Source organism: Halichoerus grypus, chromosome 4, assembly GCF_964656455.1.
Source record: "Halichoerus grypus chromosome 4, mHalGry1.hap1.1, whole genome shotgun sequence".
Lineage (NCBI taxonomy): Eukaryota > Metazoa > Chordata > Mammalia > Carnivora > Phocidae > Halichoerus > Halichoerus grypus.
The window spans coordinates 329,202-341,873 of NC_135715.1; the positions used below are offsets into that span (position 1 = coordinate 329,202).

A 12,672-nucleotide genomic window follows, 5' to 3' on the forward strand; every position below is an offset into this window, starting at 1 on the left:
TCTGAGGACTGGTTTGATAATGGTGCATGTGGGAGATGGGTGCGTGGCGGAGCGGGGCACGTGGGAGGCTGGATGACATGCTTGAGTGGCAGGAGAGGTTCAGCTGTGGGCCTTTGGAGCAAGCTGGAAACCATAGTGCTCTGTGGGATGGAAAGATGTGGGGTCGGGCACTCTGAGTGCGTCCGAGCGTGTTCTGCTGGGAACCTCCAGTGAGGATGGAGACGGGCATTGGCCCAGGGAGGGGAAGACGGGCCCCAGCACGTGCTACTGTCTCTGAGACACAGTGGGCCTCGAGCTCCAGGACCAGTCACAGGCATCCGAGGGGGAGCAGCAGGAAAGGCTGTGGGGAGGCAGAAGTGCTGAGGGCCCTGTCCCACCTGGACGGGTGGAGGGAAGGGGCTGCATGCATGGTGGGTGGCCTGGAGGAGACCTGCCTCCAGGGCAAGGACACATCGTTTCCCTATTCCTTTTTTCCATGTGGTTTTCACTCCGTTGCTGTTTTAATTCCAGCCTGATTCAGCTGTTAGGAAAGAATCAGGTGGTCTGGCTCTGGGGACACCAGGTTGGACTCGGGGTGGGGGGGGTCAGCCCCTCCCTGGGGGCATGGACTCGGGGAGAAAGGTGCCATTGCTGCTTCCGTCCGGCCCTTCCCGGCAGCGGGATAGCACTAGGGCTGGGTGGGGGCTGAGGGGTGCGGAGGGGGAGTACCTGCCCACGAGGGCCCCAGGTCAGAGGCCACAGCATCACTCAGCCAGGACGTGAGTGTCCACAGCAGGGCTCCGGGCGGCTCCAAGGAGTCTGGCTGACTCAGACACTTGTGGGACCCAGGGAAGTTCTGCCCCCGTGGGAGGACGGAAAGGAGAAAACCTCGAGGAACGTGGAACCAGACGCCCCTCTCCCAGGACCCCTCTGACAGGTCACAGTGGCTCTCCGGGCCTCAGTCTGTGTCCACCTGCTCTTCTCCAGACAGCCTAAGCGTCCCACCATCCTGGCCTTAGTCCTTTGGCCTCTCCCAGACTAGCGGCTGTGCACGCGGGTACCTGGGCACCACGTCAGCGGCTGCACCAGCCCCTTGGCTGGGTGACCAGAGCCTTCCGGTGCGCGGAGATGCTGTGAAGTGTTTTGGGGGGATAGACGTGCATGTGGAATTAGGGAGTCTCTTCTGCTTTGTTCTGAGTATTTATGATCTGCCAGTTGCTCAGGGAAAACCCCTACTATGATCTGTCTCCCGTGGCCTTGGATGTTTGGAGATTAAAAACGTATGCTGGGATGCTACCAGACATTTTCTGTTAAGTTGTATTATGGGCTGAATTGTGTCCCCCAAATACTCATGGTGAAGTCCTGACCCCAGCACCTCAGACTGTGGCTGTATTTGGAGACAGGATCTTTAAAGAGGTAATTAAGGTTATAGAGGTCACATAAAGTCATTAGGGTGGGCCCTAATCCCATATGCCTGGTGTCCTTCTAAGATTAGGACACAGCCAACAGACACATGAAAAGATGCTCAACATCACTCATTACCAGGAAAATACCAGTCAAAACCATAGTGAGATATCACCTCACACCTGTCAGAATGGCTAAAATCAATAACACAAGAGACAACAGGTGTTGGTGAGGACGCGGGGAAAGGGGAACCCAAATCTTGCACTGTTGGGGGGATGCAAACTCTGGAAAACAGTATGGAGTTTCGTCACAAGGTTAAAAATAGAGCTACCCTACCCCACGACCCAGCAATTGCACTACTGGGTGTTTACCCCAAAGGATACAAAAACACTGATTCAAAGGGATACGTGCCCCCGTGTTTATAGGAGTAGCATCTACAACAGCCAGGATGCGGAAGCAGCCCGAGTGTCCATCAGCAGATGAAGGGATAAAGACGATGTGGTGTGTACACACGGTGGAGTATTACTGAGCCGTCAGAAAGATCAGATTGTGTCCCTTGTGACAACAGGGTTGGACCTAGAGGGTATCATGCCAAGTGAACTAAGTCAGACTGATAAAGGCAAATGACCGTATGATTCCACCGACAAGTGGACTATAAACGACAAACGAATGAATACCCAGAAAGCAGAATCAGAGCCATAAATACAGAGAATCAACGGGGCGCGCGGAGGGCAGGGAGGTCCGGGGCTCCGGGTGTGGACTGACTCGGTCACGGGCTGAGACGGTGCCGTCAGGGAGGGCGCGGCCAGGTGACAGACGGCTGCACTTGAGGTGAGCACAGCACCCTGTAGAGAGTTGAGACACTATGTTGTCCCCGAAACTAATGTCACTAGACTCAGAAGAAGAACTGAACAAACAGAAGATCAGGACAGGGACATGCAGAGGGTCGACCGTGGGAGGACAGGGGAGGAGGCACGTGCTGGCGGAGCAGCTCCCGGAGAGACCAGCCCTGGCGGCGCCCGCGTCCGTGTCGGCCTGGCCGCCCGCCGCCTGCGGGGAGCCAGCGTCCGAGTCTCCGTGGTGGTGCCTCGTGTCGGCCGCGCTCGCCAGCTGGCAGCTCGCAGCTGCCCGTCCACCCCCCACGCCACACGCAGCCTCCCCGCTTGGTCCGCCCGGATGAATGCCCGTGGCACCACCACTGCCGCCCCCGAGCCCTGGGTCCGCTTGCCCGGGTTTGGTCCGTGGTGACGTCTCTCAGAGGAAAAGAAAGATTCTCAAAGTGAAATCGTCCAAAGGCTCGAGGCCGACCCCACAGCAGACGTGCTCAGCATCCACCCTGCCTGGGCGAGGGCTGGTGAAGGCCTCGAGGGAGGGCAGCCGCGGGAAGGGCTGCGCCGGGCTGACTTCTGACCTCTGACTGCACAGTGATGTCACAGGGGCCACTTGGCAACGGGGGCCCCCTGGCCACACTGGGCTGCTCGTCGGGCGGAGGTTGGAAGCCATGCGCTCCATCTGAGGGTGCGCTTGGGAGCCTGCGTCCCTCTTCTTTCCCAAAACCCGGCGGAGGGGAGGAGGATGGAGAAGGACGCGGCCGCACACCGGAGGCGCCGGCTGGGCCCCGGGGCCTCTCCATCGGGGGTTGCCCCCGGACGCCCCAAGGCAGGCGGCGAGGTGGCCGAGCTCCAGAGGAGCAGGAGTGTGGGCGGCCTGCATCAGAAGGGGGACCCTCCGAGCTGCCTCAAGAAGCTGTCCAAGGAGCCGGGTAGGCCCCAGCGGCGTCCCTCCCGCCAGCCCGGCCCCCTTGCCCCTGCGGAGAATCCTAAGGGCCGGGCAGAGCATGCTCGACCCGGGGTCTGCCGGTGGCCGAACCGGGGGCTGGGACCCACTGAGGCGGCCACGGGAAGCTGTGCTGAGGTTGGGAGGGGGGCGAGGTGGGTTGTGCATCCAGAAGGCCGTGGCCACGTGGAACGTCTCTGGTCGGTCCCGCTCAGGGAACCTGCCAGGCAGGGCCAGCAGTGAGCCCATGGGGGTAACGGACAAGGGATACGGGCCCGCTAACTTACACGTGGCGGTGCTTGCCACCTAAGCTCTCCCTAAACGCTCTGCCATGGGGGCCGGGCAGAACACCTAGTCCTCGTGTGAACCGTGAGGTTCTCCCCCCGGGCTCCCCAGCTCCTCTCCCTGGAGGGCCGGACCCCGAGTTGGCTGAGAGATGAAGGTGACTGGTTCAGTCATTTGCTGGGCCCTCCGAGGTTCTGGCTCTGCTGGGAAGGCCACCCAGCGAGTGGCCCTTTATGAGGATGTTGGGACGCCGCGGAACGGAAACAGTAAGCGGGAAATGGCGTTTGCTGTTCCAGCCCGAGGGGTGAATATCTGCTCTCTCGGTGTAAAAATCTCAGGAGGGGAGGAGGAGCAGGTGCTCACCGCTGGCTGGCGGCTGGGGCCGCTGCGAGGTTCTCCCACCACCTCCGTCCCGTGAGCCCTCTGAGCAGGGCGACGCTTTCGCAGGCTCACTGAAGAGGAGTGAAGCTTCCCAAAGAAGAGATCAAACTAAGTCTATGCAGGCAACATTGCAAATTGACCCAGGGGGTGTCTGATAAGGCCGCCACGGGGCCGGCCACAGGAGAGGACAATCTCGCCCCCACCATTTCCGATACTCCCACCAGCACCGCTGGGTCTCCCCAAACAGGGTGAATGGCAGAGAGGCAGCCCCGTGGCACCCTGTCCTACCTCACGTGACCTGGCGGCCCCACAGGACACCCCGGAGGGGTTCCGCCTCCCGGAGACCACAGGGTGGACAGCAGCAGGCTCACCAGCCGGGCACGGGGCAGGCTGCTCCAGGTCCCACTGTCCGCATGGTAAAATAGGACCAGAAGAGGGGGCCCTGCCGGGCGTACACCGGCCAGGAGCAGGGGCGAGGAGGACACAGGAGCCCGGCTGCAAGCCCAGTGGGCGGGACGAGGGCTGGCTGGAGCACATCTGCAGCCTTGCTGTCCAGTCGGGCCTCAGGATGAGCCCGGTGTCGGAGGGAACAGCAGGAACCCAGCGGCTGTGTGCTAGAACGCTGGGTGGCCACGCACTGAGCCCACCTCCCCACCCTGGCCGCCCGCACAGGACGCCCCCGCGGGACCTGCCCGGGCTCACGCCGCTGTGTCCACAGTGCCGGCCCGGGACCCTGGCGCCCAGGCCCGTCTTGCCACCCCTCCTGTGCGAGGGCACCCTTGCCCGCAGCCAGCTCTCCGTCCACCGCTCGTGCATGCTCAAGGGGGGGTGTGTCCAGAGAGGAGGTGGGGGGCTTCCTCCGAGGTGGGTGGGACCTGCTGAAGCCCTCAGCCGTGTGGCCCAGGTGAAAGCAGTGCCGTCAGGCCCCTGAAGCACCCCGTCACAGAGTCAAGGCCTGTTACGAAGAGGGTCTTGGTCACTGTCGCTCCCCCTCCCCGGCCAGCTCCGCACCACCGTTGCCATAATTTCGGATACTTGACTAGCTGTCCAGAGGACGAGGCCACGGCCCGACCCCCAGCCTGTGCCTGCAGGCCCGCCGCCACCCACTGGACCCCAGGAGGCGGTCTCACAGCCAAAACGTAATCTGTAAGCAGTTTGAAGATAGCCACATCTCGGCTGAGGAAGAGAGGCAGCAGAGGGAACCTTCTGGAGACCCCGCTGCTCTGTCCTCAGACCTCACTCAGCCCCGGAGCGGCACCCGTCGGCCCCCAGCCCTCTGCCTGCCGCACGTCCGTCGGCTGAGCCCTCCAGACTCAGGGGTCGCTCACTGCCCCGACGTGCTCCGAGCCCTGATACACTCAGGCGCTGTCTTAGGAAAAGGAAAGGGGCGAGACCTGCAGACACTTAGTATTAATCTCCTTCCTCTATGACAGAAGATGTACTGGGGGGTCTACTTTGAGGAAAAGAAATCACGTCTCTCTTTTTACTGATTCTTCCTTCTTGCCAGATACACATTATAGGAAGAAGCAGGTTCAGGGATCAGCCCCGGGTCTTCTAAAACAGGCACGTACACGCACACGCACGCACATGAGTGCCTACAGGTGGGGGCCTGCTGAAGACTTTCCAAAAGAAATCAATTCTAAAATCCCTGCTAGAAAACTACTGCGTCTGAATCACTCAGGTCCTGTTCTCTGAGGTGGAGACTGGGCAGCTTCTCCGTGAGGGATGTCTCGAGAGCCATTAAGTTCTGAAACACGCACTGAGGACCAAGGGCTGCACCCCCCACCCAGAGCCCTGCTCCCTCAGATCCCTGCCCGTTGCCTTTAGGGCTTTGTCTCGGGTGGCCAGCACCGGCCTCGGCGTCCCTGAGCCTGTGTGGGTGCGGCCAACAAGAGAAGGACGGAGGACCCCTAGTTCTCACCTGCAGGCGACTCACACGAGTCAGAGAGAAGTGTCCGGACGACACGGCCAAGGCCACGTGCCCTGAGCACCCGGGAGGCCTGGCTGAGATGACTCTCCCGCCAAGGCAGGTCGCCTGGCATGGGGCAGGGGATCCCCGACCCCAAGCCCAGGGCAGGATGGCATGGGAGAGCGCAAGGGCCAGCCATGCTGTTGGTCTCTGCCGAGAAGTGGGAGCTGTGTGCAGGCCGCCTCCCGGAGCCCAGCCATCACCGCCCCAGCCCACAGGTGCCTGCAGCTCTGAGACCTGTGAGCTGTCGGGATTCTGTACGGAAATCCTCTGCGGTAACAGGGTGCTCCGAGGCATCTCACCAGGCCTCCCGTCAAAAGGATGATTGAAGGCTTTGTCATTTCCCACCTGGCTGTACCGTGTCTGCATCCTGGGCCCGGGTGTGCAGGGCTGGAGGACGGGGGACCGAGCTGCTGGAGGGGAGGGGGCAGCTACCGGGAACCAGCCACCTCTACCATTCTGGGCTCAGATGCGGCCACACAGAAATGAGACCTGGACTGTCCTCTCAGACTCAGCACCTGCAGGAAGGCCTGTCCGTCCTTGTAGGGCCAGGCTCTGGGCCCCTCACTCCCCGAAGGGCTGGGCTGGGGTGCTGTCAGTCCTCACAGGGCCAGGCCACGGGCCCAGGGAGAGCTGATGGCAAATGCTGTTCCTTCCTCCCCAGAGTCCGAGGACCAGGGAAAGGACCTACAAGGTGACATTGAAGAAGCTAGCTGGTAGGTGGTCGTTGTCCAGGAGAGGTGGTTTTCAGAGACACGAGGATGACACAGGAGACAGTGGGGTGGGGAGCAGGCCCAGCCCCGAGGTCGACACTCGGACCCTGAAGGAACCCTGAGAAGAAAGGGTGTCCTGAGAAGACCCCAACGGCTCAGGTGGGAGGGTATCTCAGGGCTGCGAGCCCCCCCCGCACCCCCCCCCCCCCGCCCCGCTCCTGCGGCCCCTGCAGCTGGCCAAGGCCCAGACTCTTGGAGCAGGCGCCTGTCCTAGGCAGACATTTGCACTCGACTCTCCAGACCGCTGGGCATGCCAGAGGTCTCATTTGTTGGGGAAGGTCTGGATGTGCAACGCCATTGGTGGACAGGCCCCCGGCACCACCACATCGCCATAGAACCTTCCTCGAGTAGCACTGCCTAGTCCTCGATGCCTAGTGCTGGACACCTCTGCCTCGTCCTCCAGCCCACCCACCCTCCCACCCCCAGGCAGGAGAAAGGGCCTCCACAACCTGTCCCACCCTGCTCCACAGGGGCACGTCCCAGAACTTTCCCAACACCCAAGGGGAGAAAGGGCCAGGCGGAAGCCACATCTCCATGGCGCCCATCCTGATCCATCGCCCCACTCCTCCTACAGTCAGGCAGACTCTGAGGAAGACAAGCAGGAGAAGAATCAGGATGCCCTCAGAAAGTTGGACCCAGACGGTGGAAGGACAGAAACAGAGGTGAAGAGGAGCCACCCAGAGGCCACTGGCAAGAGTGGGAGGGCTGGCCGGACACATGTCTGCTGTCCTCGGGTCCTGCTGGTATTTACCTATTGGGTGTCCTCCCTAGGAACAAGGACCAGAGTCCATCAAGCTGGATGACCCTCCAGGAAAAGAGGCAAGAGCCTTTGACTTTCTTAACAGGAAGGCCTGCCAGGCACAGTCCTGTGGGACCACCAGCAGGCTGTGGACACGTGGTCCTGGGGTCCTCTTGGCAGGGCCATGCTGTAGGCTGGACCCAGTGTGGCCTCAACCCAAGAGACTTTGGGCCCAGCCCTGTGCTCCTGGCTGATGCTGGGCATCTTAACCCCAGCTTTCCAAACAGCACAGTTGCCAAAGGCATATGGGACCTGACAGGTGGCTCAGAGACATGCCCCCTGCCCATGCCCTGGTGCACCGGCCAGAGACCCATCAGAGCGGTGGTAGGAATCCCCACTGGGCACTTTCTGAGGGAAGGAGGCTCTCATTTTCTTCCCAATTGTGGGAGGGAATGGAGAAGGAGCTGGACCTGTTTTATCAGGACCTACGACAGTCCCTGGTGGGATCCAGGGGTTCATCCCCAGACACATCTGGCGTTCTGGGCCGGCCCAGGTGGGCAGCAGCCCCGGGAGCTGCCTGAGGCTTTCGTGCCTCAGTGGGAGTCCTCACCAGCGCAGGGCAGAGTGGGTACCAGGAGGCTGGTGGGCAGTGTGCAGGTATGGGCCAGCTCTGGGCATTGCCTTGTGACCCACAGCCCTGGTTCTCAAAGAGGGAAGCCAGGGGAGACCCCAGGATCTCAGGGACCTGAGGGGGTGAGTAGGGAGAGATGGGAGGCCATAGTCGTTCCCTTCTCTCTGCCAGTACTGGCCATGGACACCTTGCCATCCACACGGCCAGCACCTCTCTGCCCAGCTCCTCAGGAGCCCCCACTGAGCACAGCCACTATCTTGTGGCCCCAGTGGTGGTCATGCAGACCCGGCTGCCCCAGGGCCCAGAGCCCAGTGCCCCTCCCAGGAAGCCTCCTCTCCTCTCCAGCTCACCCTAGCCTGCCATCCATACCTCTTTGGTTTCCATTCACAGAAACCATCTGTGTTTGTGGAGATTGATCTGGGAGACCATGCCGAGGAGGTAAAAGCCCTCAGATGACAGAGCCAGACCACCTGCCAGGAATGTTGGTGCTCAGGGCCCACGAGGCTTGTCCAATGAACCTGTCCCACAAGAATGTATTGCAGGCTGAGGCCGAGGTGGGCCAGCAGTGCCAGGAGGACTCTGGGGTGCTGAGGACTGACCTGGGAATCTGAAAGCCACCCTTGCCTCCTTCTTATCCTCCAACCTGCACACATTCTGGCATCATCAGAGACTCCAGGGCCAGGGTCAACCCTCAGGGTGCCCATAGGCCCTGAGAACCTCTTCTGGGATCACACTGGGGTGGTACAAAGGGCATAGGCTTGGGAGTTGGAGACCTGGTCTCCACATCTGGCTCTGCCAGTAAATACTCAAGTCACCATACCTCTCAGTGCCTCTGTTGTTTCATCCATACAATGGGGATCTTAGTAGTACCCACATTCCAGGGTTGTTCTGTAAAGCACTCAGATGGTGCCTATACCCAGAAAGCCTCAGTATCAGGTACAATCACCACCACCATCACCACCATCACCATCACCACCATCACCACCATCACTTCCACCACCATCACCACCACCACCACCATCACCACCATCACCACCATCACCACCATCACCACCATCAACATCACCACCATCACCACCATCACTTCCACCACCATCACCACCACCACCACCATCACCACCATCACCACCATCACCACCATCACCGCCATCACCACCATCAACATCACCACCATCATCACCACCATCACCACCACCACCATCACCATCACCACCATCACCACCACCATTATCACCATCACCAACACCAACACCATCACCATCTCCACCATCATCACCATCACCACCAACAACAACACCATCACCTCATCACCATTGTCATCATCATCATCATTCTCACAGTATCATCATTTTTTGTAAAATGAAGGTGTTGACCAATGGCCTGTCTGGACCATCCAACACAAATGTCCTAGGGTGTCCTCCATTTCTCAGCTGTAGTGGGCAGTCATCCCTGGAAGTGTTTTGAAGTTCTATCTTAGAAATTTAAGCTCCTGCCTAGGGATTGTTCTTTTCCAGATTGCACCTCCTATCTCTTTGCACCCAGAACATGTGGTACAGTGAAGAATGCTGGCTACTAACCCTGCACAAGGCTATTTTAGGGGTACCACAGGTTTTAAGGACTCAAGGAGGGTCATCCAGTGACAGAGTTGGGATTACAGTCTGGAGGTCACAGTGGCCCACATCAAGGGCACAATTTCTTGGTCAGGGTGCCCTAACTGGAAGTTTCTTTCCTTCCTTCCTTCCTTCCCTCCTTCCTTCCTCCCTCCTTTCCTTCCTTCCCTCCTTCCTTCCTTCCTTCCTTCCTTCCTTCCTTCCTTCCTTCCTTCCCTCCCTTCTTTCTTTTAGAGAGAGACACACACAGAATGAGAGAGAGCAGGGGAGGGGAGGGGCAGAGGGAGGGAGAGAGAGAGAATCTTAAGCAGGCTCTACACTCAGCATGTGAGCCCAACGCAGGGCTTGATCTCACAATGCTGAGATCTTGACCTGAGCTGAAATCAAGAGTCAGACACTTAACTGACTGAGCCAGGTGCCCCCTCCACCTCTTTGGAAATTTTCACTTGAGGGTGCCCCACCTTCTGGGAAGAGTCTCAGTGCCAGCACAGTCTCCATGCCCCCATCTGGTCCTTGCGCAGGTCTAGCAGGTCTGGCCTTGGTGGCTGTGGTTGATGGGTTGATTCAGCATGGTTCCCTAAACAGCTCCTGCCACTTTCCACAGGTGGTCACAGGTGCCATGAGAGAAGAGAAGCGGTCCCAGATGGACATGGGGGGTTTGTCAGAAGACGAGTGAGTGATGCGTGGGGGGGGTTCTCCTCTACTGCGATGTCCGGTGGGCCCACTGGACCTCATGCTGAATGGGCAGAACCCCACTGCATGCGCTCCTCCCTTCCCCCTGCGGGCAGACACCCAAGCACCCATGAGTCTGAAGGGGCTGAGAGGGGAGCGGTGGGACTTTGGGACGACCCTTACCTGGAGTCCCACTCACCCCCCCGCCAGACCCTTTCTCCCCATCCCATGAGCTGACAAATTGGCCAGAGAATGAGGCAGGAGAGGTGGGAGGAAGCAGAGAAGGAGGGAGGGAAGTGTTGCCATGTGGGTGGTTCCAGCTTCTCAGTTTGGGGTTTCGCCGGGAGGGAGGACCCATCACCGGCCAGAGTCTCTGCAAAGCGGGCCCCGGGGCTGGGGTGGGAGGCACATTTGTCCTGACTACCTACACTGTTTTATGGTGGAGACTGGGTAGGGCCAGCCAAGTTCCACGACATCCTCAGGCTATAAAGGGCGCTGGGAGCAGGTCGCTGTGTCACCCAAGGGCCCATGGATCTATTTTTATTTTAAGCAATATAGAGAAACACTAAGAAGAAAATAGCAATTTATCCAATTTTCCACTTCTCAGAATTAACTATATTAATATCTCGGCTTATTTGCTTAAACACTTTTTAAAAGAAAAATATCTCCAACAGATATTTAGATACAAAGTAAATTACTTTGTAAACCCGACACATGGTCCTTTTTAAATAACTGAAACACACAAGCCTCTAGGTCCGCCAGGCCCCCTCTTAGCAACAGTGAGGATGGGGCAGGAGCACGTGGGCTCGGAGGCTGGACCTGGGACGCACACGACGCCCTCGGGAGAGGGGCTGGGGGTCTCCACAGGCACCATCTCCACATCGCCCACCGCGAGCGCCTGCAGCTTTGGGGCCTCTGCTTACTTGGTGGTGTCCTTAGAACCACCACCTTCCCCCAGACTTGTATGTACTGCGGGGGAGCTTCTGGGAGGACGGGCCACCCCCTTGGCTCACACGGCCCCGCACTCCTGCCCATCTCTACTTACACGGGGGTCTCCCCGGCTTTTGCTAAGATGCCAGCATTGCCCTGGCGTACTTCCAGATCTAGGCTGAAAGTAGGTGGGTCTTTCTTAAGCAGACCTTTATTTTTCTCATTGTTTCTTAACGGATGTGGCCATGGATTCAGCCACACTGGACGCAGCTTGGTGGCTTTGTTTTCTGCCCCAAGGGCCAGACAATCCCGAGTCCACCCACTTGGCCTCGTGGTCTCAGCCCCCCCGCCTGATGACTCTGCTGCCCCCAGAAAACCTGTAAGCCGGGGCCAGCGCACAGATCCAAGCCTTGGCTGCTGGAGGCCGGTTAGCCAGTGGGAAGGGGGGTCTGTGGAGAGCCCTCCATGTGGGCCTGGCCTTCACGCCTGCTGGGCAGTATCAGGGTGACCTGTCTGTCCCACTGCCCTGCTCATCTGCCATCTCCATTTTCCTCAGAGCTGAGGCTTCTCCAGGCTCTCCCTCATCCTATTCGGATGGTGGGTTGGGGACCCATAGGCCAGCTGTCGCTTACTGCCCAGTGGGATGCTTTGATATTGAGCTGTGGGGTCCCTGCAAAGGGAAGGGCGACAGCTGACTCGTCCCAGAGGCAGCTTTGGTTGGAAGTGGAGACCCCAGAGACCAGCCAGGAGGGAAAAGCACAGGCGGTGGTGTTCTGGAAATGAGCAGGGCTGGGTGTGGGGACAGCAGGAGACAGCCTGGCTTTGGGGCCAAGGGGAGCAGTTTGCTCAGCTGGTCTGGGAGGTCTTTCATGTTCAAGGGGCCCCTTCTTAGGCCTCCCAGCACAGAGCACAAAGGCACTGGGTGGGCTGGAGGAAGCTCGGGCAGCTGGTGGGAAGGCAAGCCCAGCTCTGCTCAGGAGTCTGACTGTGTGTGCAGGGCCCTGTCACCCTCCGACTGACAAACGCTGGGCCCCCTGGGCTTGATGAGGGGGCACGCCTCTGGGGTGGAGGGGTGCCGCCTGTGGCCCTGGGCTCTGAGCCCGGGTGGGGGATGCCTGTCTCTCACCTGCTCTGCCCTCTTCTTGGCCTCCAGGACCAAGACCAGCTGGGTGTGCTGCATCCCTTATTCCAGCAGAAGGAAGGTGAAGGAGAGTGTGTAGCGGCCTTGACAAGGTAGTTCGCACTGGGACTGGGCTGGAAGGCAAGGGGGCATCTGGAGGGAACAGGAAGCTGCTCTCCTGACTTCCCAGCCTCCTCAGTCCTGCAGTGACCTGGGAGGGAGGGACGGGGCGGGGGGGCGGGTGCAGACAAGCAGCCCTGAGAAACACCACTCAAACCATTTCAGGGCACTGATGACCACCCAGGTGTGAACCACTGATCCGCTGGCTAAGGGACGATGCCATCTTTTAAAAAGACACAATAAAGTGTGAACGGAAGGTGTTCTCCTTCTCTGGTCTCTGTTG

At 59.4% G+C, this 12,672-nt stretch overlaps 1 protein-coding gene across 1 annotated transcript; it reads left to right on the forward strand.

Annotated features, from left to right (window-relative positions):
- Positions 1-2,958: 2,958 nt before the first annotated feature.
- C4H13orf46 (chromosome 4 C13orf46 homolog) lies at positions 2,959-12,369 on the forward strand. Its single transcript, XM_078069945.1, has 7 exons — positions 2,959-3,145; positions 6,459-6,510; positions 7,142-7,229; positions 7,339-7,386; positions 8,328-8,375; positions 10,152-10,219; positions 12,303-12,369. The coding sequence occupies exons 1-7, from the start codon at positions 2,959-2,961 to the stop codon at positions 12,367-12,369; spliced, it is 558 nt and encodes a 185-aa protein (XP_077926071.1).
- The last annotated feature ends 303 nt before the right edge of the window (positions 12,370-12,672 follow it).

Excerpts from the sequence above, each read along its gene's own strand:
- C4H13orf46 (XM_078069945.1), top strand. The coding sequence starts at position 2,959 with ATGGAGAAGGACGCGGCCGCACACCGGAGGCGCCGGCTGGGCCCCGGG. Across the intron at positions 3,146-6,458 it reads GAAGCTGTCCAAGGAGCCGG|AGTCCGAGGACCAGGGAAAG; the intron begins GTAGGCCCCAGC and ends CTTCCTCCCCAG. Across the intron at positions 6,511-7,141 it reads GACATTGAAGAAGCTAGCTG|TCAGGCAGACTCTGAGGAAG; the intron begins GTAGGTGGTCGT and ends CTCCTCCTACAG.